Source organism: Rhinocladiella mackenziei (genome assembly GCF_000835555.1).
Source record: "Rhinocladiella mackenziei CBS 650.93 unplaced genomic scaffold supercont1.9, whole genome shotgun sequence".
NCBI lineage: Eukaryota > Fungi > Ascomycota > Eurotiomycetes > Chaetothyriales > Herpotrichiellaceae > Rhinocladiella > Rhinocladiella mackenziei.
This window is the reverse complement of record NW_013550596.1, coordinates 1,303,557-1,312,838: the sequence shown is the minus strand read 5'-3', so window position 1 is coordinate 1,312,838 and position 9,282 is coordinate 1,303,557. Positions and strand designations below refer to the sequence as shown.

General features: G+C 49.4%; 2 protein-coding genes across 2 annotated transcripts; both read right to left on the bottom strand.

The window, feature by feature from the left end:
• Positions 1-12: 12 nt before the first annotated feature.
• Z518_10681 (uncharacterized protein) lies at positions 13-1,478 on the bottom strand (the record flags this gene model as incomplete). The annotated part of the gene is made up of 1 exon (XM_013412223.1): positions 13-1,478. A coding segment is annotated over one exon (1,464 nt), but the record flags the coding sequence as incomplete, so codon positions are not given.
• Positions 1,479-4,439: 2,961 nt separating this feature from the next.
• On the bottom strand, positions 4,440-8,052 carry Z518_10680 (uncharacterized protein; the record flags this gene model as incomplete). Its single annotated transcript, XM_013412222.1, has 3 exons — positions 4,440-7,591; positions 7,644-7,858; positions 7,907-8,052. 3 exons carry the CDS (start codon positions 8,050-8,052, stop codon positions 4,440-4,442), a joined length of 3,513 nt encoding a protein of 1,170 aa, XP_013267676.1.
• Between the last annotated feature and the right edge of the window lie 1,230 nt (positions 8,053-9,282).

Here is a 9,282-nt window from a genome sequence, read left to right as displayed (position 1 = left end):
AGATCCTTTAACCCCGACGCCTTCGACACATAAAAACGGGCCGAATTGCTCGCCCTTCGACGCATCAGGAGGTTAAAGATCAAAAACCGCCAGCGGGGATGTCGACCGAATCTCCCATCGTGATAACACATCAGATGTCGAGCGTAATCTTTTAAATCAACCTTTCGCTGTCGGGCGGCGTTAAAATCGGCTCGACCCGTAGGGTAGAGAGTGGGGAAGGCCATGGCAAAGATCCGCTCTCTCCCAGCTGCCTCATCGAGGGGGGTCGATCGAATGGATGGCGCTGGCACGCCAGGAGGCATCAAAGCACGCCCAGAAATCTCGGCCAGAAGCCGGTCGACTTCTGTCGTATCATCATGGAGATTAGGGACCATCGATTGCGAATTCGTAGGGGGGAAATCGGCCGGGACTGGCGGGTTTGGGCCCGTGGACGTGTCTGGAACAGGGTCCTCCTCCGCGATGATTGACTCGTCGACGATCGAGGGGAACGATGAGGAAATATCATCATCAACCGGCAGTCTTTCGAGTCGGTCCAGGGAAATGGTGATGTATCGGTAATCGGGGTGGTTGGCCTTTAAATAACGAAGCCAAGTTACCACATGGCTTTTCCGGACCCGGAAATCAGCACGAAACTGGGAATGATATCTGGGGTTATTCTCCATTACTTGATTCGACGGGCGAACAACGACAATATCCAGCTCGGAGGGTAAATTGGGTAACATATTCACCGTTTTCACATTGTTTTGCATGAAACTCACACAGTGCCCGGAGTAGTGATACTGGTGGCCTCGATATCGATGTACCAACATCTGCACATGAGAACGGGCAATAATCATCTCTTCCACTTGGGTCAAGGTCGGTAAACGGGCTGGAATCTCGCCTGGATCCATTTCGTTATCCGTCGACATCAGAAAAGGAGAATGGGAACTCTTATCTCTCAAGAAACAGGTGTGGCAGATCTCGTTCTTTAAATTCATCGTAAACCACCGTTCTCGACACCGAAGACAGAACTCCATTTTGACCTCATCTAAGGCGTTGTAAAATTCCTGGATAAACCTCCATTGGTCTGCCGGAAGGAAGTCCGTCGGTGGTGGGAGCGGAGGTTGCGGTCGTGATTCGGCTTCCGGGGGGATTTCGAATCGTTCATGAGAGAGAGGGATCGAAAGAGCGTCTGGAGGTTGCGGCTGTGATTCGAGTGGAGGGAGAGAGCGTGTAGAGGTATCCGAGCGGGTTTCGGGTCGTCCATGAGGAAGAGGGATCGAAGGAGCCTCGAGCGTACGACTAATCGCCGGTCTTTTCGAAGGCACGTTAAGATCGAGTGACGAGAGAGCTTTCCTCTTCTTCTCACGCAGTCGAGCACTTCGATTCCGGCAATGAATACAGGTGGCACGAATCTTGCTACTTGGATCAGAGGGATCTGCTAGAAAAGAAGAGAGGAGGAGTTTTTGAAGGCACGCCGAGCAGAATTTGGAAGTCATTAGTTCGCTGTTCTGTCTAGATGTAAGGTTGAGGTGAAAGAGGTTTGTACAGGCACGCGTTCGACACGCGCCCGGAAACTGGACCGGGGGGGTCGCGACGTCACGTTACTGTTTTTTTTTGGATCACGTGGGTTTTTTTCCGCGCATGGCCAGGTCACGTGCGGGGGGGTCGGGATTTAAAAGAAAGCTTACGCTTTCAATTAAAAAGTTCGAGGTTTATATTTTTTCAAATCGTGGTTAACCTATCAAGGACGTTAACCAAGTGGTAAAACACTCGGCTTTTGGTCGAGCCGCTATGCTCGGGTTGCACGTGACTTGGATCAACTTCGGCTCAGCCTCGGTGCCTACAGCTCAGACCGATCAGACAGCTCCTCATCACCTATGCTCAGTCCCATTTCTGGACCCCCATTGTTATTGGATACTCGCTCCATGCCTTCTAGGGGTCTCTTCAAGAAAATGGAAATATTACACGGCCATCTGGGATGGAACAGACTTGGGCACCTAGGGTCCGAAACTGGGGCCCCTTTTCTTACCAGCATAACTAGATAGACAACAACATATACTTCGGAGATTCCACAACTTGACTGTTTGTCATTGTTGCCTTTTGCGTGATAATACATATCAAAGCCAAGGTGCCAAGGCCCCGAACAATATTCAGATATCAAAAGAAGGCGTATAGGTAGCGCGTACAATTCTTGCTCACCAATTGTCCTGCAGCAGTCTCCAACCTGCCAACGTTCCCATCGTCGTAAGCAGAGCATGGGACCAAAATGCCTTCCCGTATCCCATCCCCCCCTTGGTTGCCGCAAGTGACGTGCCCAATAGTCCCATTGGAGTCGCGCAGGCTATGATCACACTGACCGCCCTCCACTCGCCCGCGGCCTCTAGCACAGCCACTGACAGCCCAAGCATGAATTGGCACCCCGCGAACAAGTAGACGTGAACATGCAGCGGCTGGTTGCGCGGTTGTGGGAAGCCGGCCTGTTCGCACACGCTATACACTGCTGGCGTGAACGTGCTTATGGAGATAATGAGGAGCATAGCCGAATAGAAGGACGCCCAGATGTATGGCCAGTCAGGGATGGACGCAGCGACATCACTCATGGTAGAGGAGGTAATTATGATGGTGATAGTGATGCCGCTATGTCGTTCGTCGAAGTGGGACGGTGGTTAGTCACTCTTTCAGGTGGACCATTCGCAGGGATTTTCGAAGAGGCAGGGCACCCTTGGGTCTGGAGAGGGTGTGCTACCTTAGATTGCCCTTAAGGCGTTGAGCGGACGGCATCTACTTATTTGTAGACAGCCGTCAGCTTTCCCCTTACCATCAGGCCTTCAGCCAAGGCCAAACTATACCCACCCAGGGACGCGGGGTGAGTGTAAAGCGGCCTTACGCACGCCCCACTACAATGTATCAAGGCAATTAGGCTCTAGTCAGCAGGCTTAACATAGATGAAATGCCACGACTTAGAATAGCACTCTCAACAAAGCATCGCCAGGGAAAGTGGTTACGGTAGTATGCTTCCCAAGCGGAAGGGGCACTGCAGCCCGTAGGGCATGCGGAGAAATATTTATTCCTGTTCGGTCGCTGCTCAGTCCGGCAAGTGATCTAAGCCGAGGAGGAATTATTCATATCAGCACTAAATGATTCATCGGCTAATCTACCGGGTCACGTTGTGCAATAAGCCGCCTACACTAACTACGCGCCAGCCTACAAAAGTTTGTTTCAATTTCACCTGCAAGAAGACTTTGCACCAGAAGCTCCTCTACATCTCTATAGTCTTGGAATTGAGAGTTATAAGGCGAAAATACGACCGTTGGAATCTACTATCGCTGAATGTGTCATATGACAAGAGTCTCACTTTGGTAAGGAGGATTGTCTCTAGCCCTTTCAAGCAGCAGCAGAGAGTTACCGAAATCACTCCTAGTAACAATAACTGAATGAAAGGACAGAACTGGGCCTTTCTGAGAATATGAAACGCCTAAAACTGGGGACCTAGGGGCCCATATTGTGGGCCCATGTGGGCTCAGGGCTTTGCCCAGAGTGCTGTCGAACTTGTGGTACAACTTGAGTTGAAGGAGTGAGACACACTTCAGGACCCCGCCAAGAGGCGGTCGGGATTGCACAGCCACAGCTCAAAGGTGCTTAGTCAGGGCTCAGGAAAAACGGCAAGGTGCTCACGTCCAAACGGGGATATGGATTTGGAAGAGGTCAAGATTCGCCGCTGAGTATTCAGGTAGTCAAGCGAAAGGAGCCAGATCAGGCTCCCTACCCTTGCCCTTAGGAGGCTCCCAGGGCCAATAGGGCCAACAGAGCCAACGGGTTCAACGGGGTTTGCCACGTGACTATAACCTTGTTCTCCTGTGATTTTACGGAGGACTTGTCCTATTTCGAAGGGTCCAGGGGACCGTCAGACTATATACTTTCGAAGCGTGTACGAAGCGTACAACGCTTCCGAAGGTCTTTACAAGCCTTGGCGTCGCCACATATCACACTCCTGTAGAGCGTTCTAAGCGTCTAATGAATGAGGACGGCGAGTCGCGCCGATTGCCAAAAATAAGGACAACGCGACAGGAAACCGTCCTTTCAATGGAACCCCATAAAAAGTTATCAAGTGTACAGATTCGTTTGAGCTCCCTGAACCGTCATCAGCCATCGAACAACCGTGATCCGCTTCATATCATTAGTGCCCAAGGTATATGGATACGGCATAACACGGCAAGGACTGGGTACCTTGTTCCGTGACCAAAGAATCCCCAGGGAGGCGGACAATCTGACCTAAGTTGGTCGTCACTTTCATGAGCACGACGCCAAGATGCAAGACACGTTATCCGACAAGAACGTCTCCTTACTCCAAGTCTGCAGCAACATTCTCCGCCACCGGTCAACATGCCATCGAACCATTCCTACGAGAGGCCAAATACCTATTCGACTGCCACTGTGTCTTAAGATCACCTTCATCTTTACGGATATCCCCATAATCTTCTTACCACTACGTCTAAAGGTAAGTCGCCGTCCTCCCCATCCTTTCTGATTCTATGAAAAAGATCATGGCTTGCCACCGAGACGCTAAAATCGCCGGGAGCGATTCTCCTAATTGCAGGTCCTGGACTCAATTCGTGGGGATAGTAATCTCCATCTGGCAGTAAAGATGACCTGAGCAAGTCTACGACTGCGCAGTGTCCGTGATTCAAAGCCAGTCGCGTGGCTTTTTCAGAGCACCGATACCTGTCACCGGCGTTCAAAGCCCCTGCATTGATGAGGAATTTGACCATGTCGAGGCGGCCGTGTTTAGCGGCACCCTCGAGAGCGGTCTGTCCGTAGACGGTGGCACCCGATGCATATAGGTCTGCTCCAGCTTGTAGGAGAAATTCAGCGATGCCAACATAGCCCCCGATCGCTGCCAGCTGTAATGCGGTCGCGCCTCCAATGTAGGCAGGTGCATCGTTGACTTGAGCACCGTGGCTTATAAGGATCTGAATCATAGCCATGTCGCCAACCTCTGCAGCTTGTTGCAACGGGGTTCTTTTCACACCCATGTTCGGCGGGAAGTTTACACTGGCTCCGGAATCTAGGAGAAACTTCACCATCTGAATACTTTTCAGCTTGATTGCAACAAGAAGTGCTGTTTCCCTCCGAGAGTCGAGGTACCAGCGAACAAAACTGTCCGGGTTCACTCCTGCATCCAAAAGCAAACCAACTACTTGAAGTCTTGTTCCCTCGTTGCTTTCAATTGCAATCGCAAGCGGAGTCTTCCAGACGGTTCCAAGACTATTCAGTTCCGAACCCTTGATATATCCCGAGGCGTCAACGTTGTACTCGAGGAGCAGTTTGATCAAATCGAAATCATTTTCTTCGATGGCATTGCCAAGAACGCGAACTCCATAGCCAGGTCTCCCAAGGGGATATCTTTTCCTGAATTCTTTGAGTAGTAGAAGCATGACGGATTTGTTGCTTTGAACAGCAGCGAGTAGCGCTCTTGAGTCACAAGGATCTGCATCGTATGACAAAATTTTGTAAATCATGCTGGTCCTTCCTGTTCTAACCGCCGTTTCAAGTACTGTCTCATCGTCGTGGAACGTGATGCCGGTGAAGTTTATTTGAGCCCCGTTCTTGATCAGCAACGCAACCAAGTCCATATCATTTATTTCCACGGCGGCTGACAGCGGTGATTGGTGAAGAAGTTCAGTTGGAAGGTGAGGGGCGGAGACATCGGTTCCTGCAGCTATCAGATCTTGAATCAGAGAAATATTTCCGGACTTGATCGCAATCTGAAGAGGCGAGCTACCACACGGATGGCATGGTCGTCCCTCAGGCTCGGCATTGAGAATCTTCCTCACTAGGAGTGAACGACCTCGTTTCACTGCTTCTGTAAGCGAGCATCTGGTTGGCCAGCTACCATCTCTTTGTATACGTGCTCCGTGATTGATTAACAAGACAGCAGCCTCTTCGTGATCTCCTGTGATAGCATGCCACAAAAATTCCTCGTCTTTGAACCTCCTTAAATCTGGGTCAATGTCGGTCAGGAGTCGGATGAAGTTGACATTTCCGACTTCTGAAGCAGCTTGAATCACGGCCTTGAATCTTCTTTCTTCCGTAATCCGCTCAAGGGCACCCTTACTCTGCAATAGTTGAGTGAGCTCGGGCACACCTAGACGAATAGACTCCGCAAGTGGTGTTGAATAAATGGTGCGTCGTCCTTCTACCTCGAGAGTGACAACACTGTCGATGTTTGCTCCTTTAGCCAGAAGAGAATCAATAAGAACCATTACCCCACTGTGAATTGCGTATGAAAGTATGTCTTTCGTCATGACGGCCCCTGCATCAAAGAGTTTCTGGACCGCATCGACATTTCCCTTTTGTGCTATTTCAATTAGATGTCTTTTTTCCTTGCAACACTCAATCATCGAGAAGCCGTAATTGAGGTTAACGTTGGATTGCAAGGTGAGGTTGATGATTCGCATAGCCATTTCGCTATCGACATTGTCAAGCGCTTTGTGGAAGAACCCAAACGTAAGCAGGTCAACCGGATTCACTTGAACAAGTTTGTGTAAGAGAATTTCCAGTACTTGGAGCTGTCCACGCATGATTACATGGCGAAGTAGCTGGTAACCAAAATTAGCGCCGTTTTCAACTAGCAGTAGCACAAGCTCTGGTGGTACAGGCGGCGGTTTGTCACGTTCGTCCCTGTGACAGCCAATTGCAAGCTCTAGAGCGCTCCAGTCTGACTGTCCATAACTCTGGATCATCCGGTTGACGTCTGCACCGTGTCGAAGGAGGACTCTAGTGACGGCAACGTGATGAAGCAGGCAGGACCGCTGTAGTGCTGTGTATCGTTTGTCGCCATCGACAAAGACTTGCTTGTTAGCTCCAATACTAGTAGCCCAGTCTTGTAACAGAACTTCGACAACGTGATCATTGCCTGCACTTGCAGCCGCTTGAAAGAAGTTTCCTGTCAAGGCTTTGACCATGAGCCATGAGAATGGTCGAATTCGTGGCAGGAACGTGTTTGCTTTCTCTTGCAAGTAATACACGAGGCACTCTAGCGGAAAGTCATCAAGCCCGGCAAAATTATTTAATGTTGAGAAAAGGAGAAGTCTCGTGTATGTTGAACACAAGAAATCGACGCTGATCGAAGAGTCCGCGGAGTATTCTCTGGTTGCGCTAGATGGCAGCAAGGACTTGAGCTTGGGAATAACCCTCTGAAAATGGCATGCAGCAAGCTGCTGATGGTTGAGCGAATCGATAATTCGTGGTGGGACGCAGCTTGCAACAAATCCAGGCTGGTAAGCCGAGTCTTGTTCCTTGTAGATTTGAAGTTCTCTAGGCTGGAACTCGATGTCATTCGAGTGATGCTGACCATCGCGAACCTCTCCTAGCATTAAGGTAAGTGATGTGTGTAACGCAAGGGCAAAAAGCAGAAGGTGAGTGTGGAATGGGACATCCGCATTGTACCGCTGAAACACATAGCATTTGAGCCGCGGTGACATACCTCTCGTGCAGAAAGCAGCATCATACTGGACGAATGGGAGGTTGTCTGTCCTGATTGAGACTACTCTTTCAGGCGGTGGAGTTTGGATAATGACGCCATCAAGGTCGCGTGGATTTTCTGTATCTATTCAGCGGATAATTAGCGAGCGACAAAGAAGGCGGCATTTCGTCTATACCAGATATTTTGTTTCCAAATCGAAGACTAGAGCAATAAAGAGAGACCTTCCGTCGTAGTTTCTTAGGTGGGACAAATCGACTGTCGATATACACGTTGCTCTCTTTTCCAGACCGTTGCCTCGATTGGACTCTCCGCACAACAGCTTTCCACTGCACTGCGGCATGATTCTTGCGAAATTTCCATCGTCTTATTCTCCTTTCGTAGTTTGACTTGCTAGAAAGGTGTCAGTGAAAATAATTGACTGCAGAGGATGGTTCATACGTCGATACAAAGCCATGACTAGCATTCATGGCCCTCATAACCTCATCTAACGTTTTGTTTTCTTCCAGGTAAAGCTTTCTAATCGTAGCCTTGTGCCTTTCCCAAGTCTTTTCCGAGGGATGAGGTACGACTCTTTGAGTAGTCATATTGAAATCAGAATGACTACCACTAAAGTGAGCGCTGAAGGCGTCTCTCGGACATGAAGAGGGAGGAATGAAGAGAAGGAAGTTTTGAGGACGACATAGACAGTGAAGACGGGCGGTATTGTTAAATCATTTGTGACAAAAACCGATCAATTCGCCTTAAGTCGCGCTCGAGAGGCGACTCAGCTCGTATTGGTGGACGACCATGCAGGGTGGGATCCAAAACATCGTTCAGGCCATGTCTTGCAGGCAATTGCCTGTTTACAAAACCTTCATTTCCTCCGCCCAACTGCCCAACTCCCATCCTTCAATCTCAGGCGAGCTTCCAAAGGGGTTTTGATTCTCTAGAAATACGATCCGATAATGTGTCTGTTCCCACGCGATCAAAGGCCGCAGGCTTTGGGCCTAGTAGCTTGTCTGCGCCGTGTTTCGGTATCTGCCTAGGCTCATGTATGACAGGCGTCGGCCGGGGGAGTGCCCACGTGAGCTGGCTGCTAACTTACCTCTCTCTGATTGCCAAGAGAACTAAAAACTCTCCCAATACATGCAATAGATTGTACGACTTGGCCTCTTGTGCGGGCCTCGGGCCACGTCGCAGAAAACTACCCTATAAGGAAGGTCACGCGAAGACAGCCTCGTTGGCAAGGCTATGTATCACGTGATCCGGGTGATCAGGGGTGATCAGACAGAGCATCGCTGATCACGCTGATCAAAGGGGAGCATTCGTTACTATATAGTCAGGATGGATTCCTTCTTGGAATCCATCGTAGTCAACTTCGTTATCATTCCTACCCATACCTTTGACTTAAGGCGAAAGTACTTAAAAAAAAAAGACCCCCCTCCTTATAGTCCATCTCTGACGAACTCATAGATGGAGCGCCACAACCAGCGAAAGTTTCAGTTCAACTGAAGGAGAGTTTAAATCAGTGAACCCCCCCTTCAGATTACCCAGTATGACATCAACAATTACTGGCTGGAGCATTACGTTTACCCATCTAGGGCACCTAGAAAGCTCAATGGAGTCTAGGCCGGACAACCCTCTTACCTTCACCTATGATCGAACACTAGTGAGGCCCCTCAATTCTATCGGTTCGACTGCAACCCTAGTGTTTTAGCACTCGGTTACGTCCTTGATAGGTCAACCACGATTTGGTGTCAATTTTGAAGCAGTTTCTGGCGGAATAAAATATAAACCTGAAATTTTTTTTTTTTTTTTTAAATTTTTTCAATTTT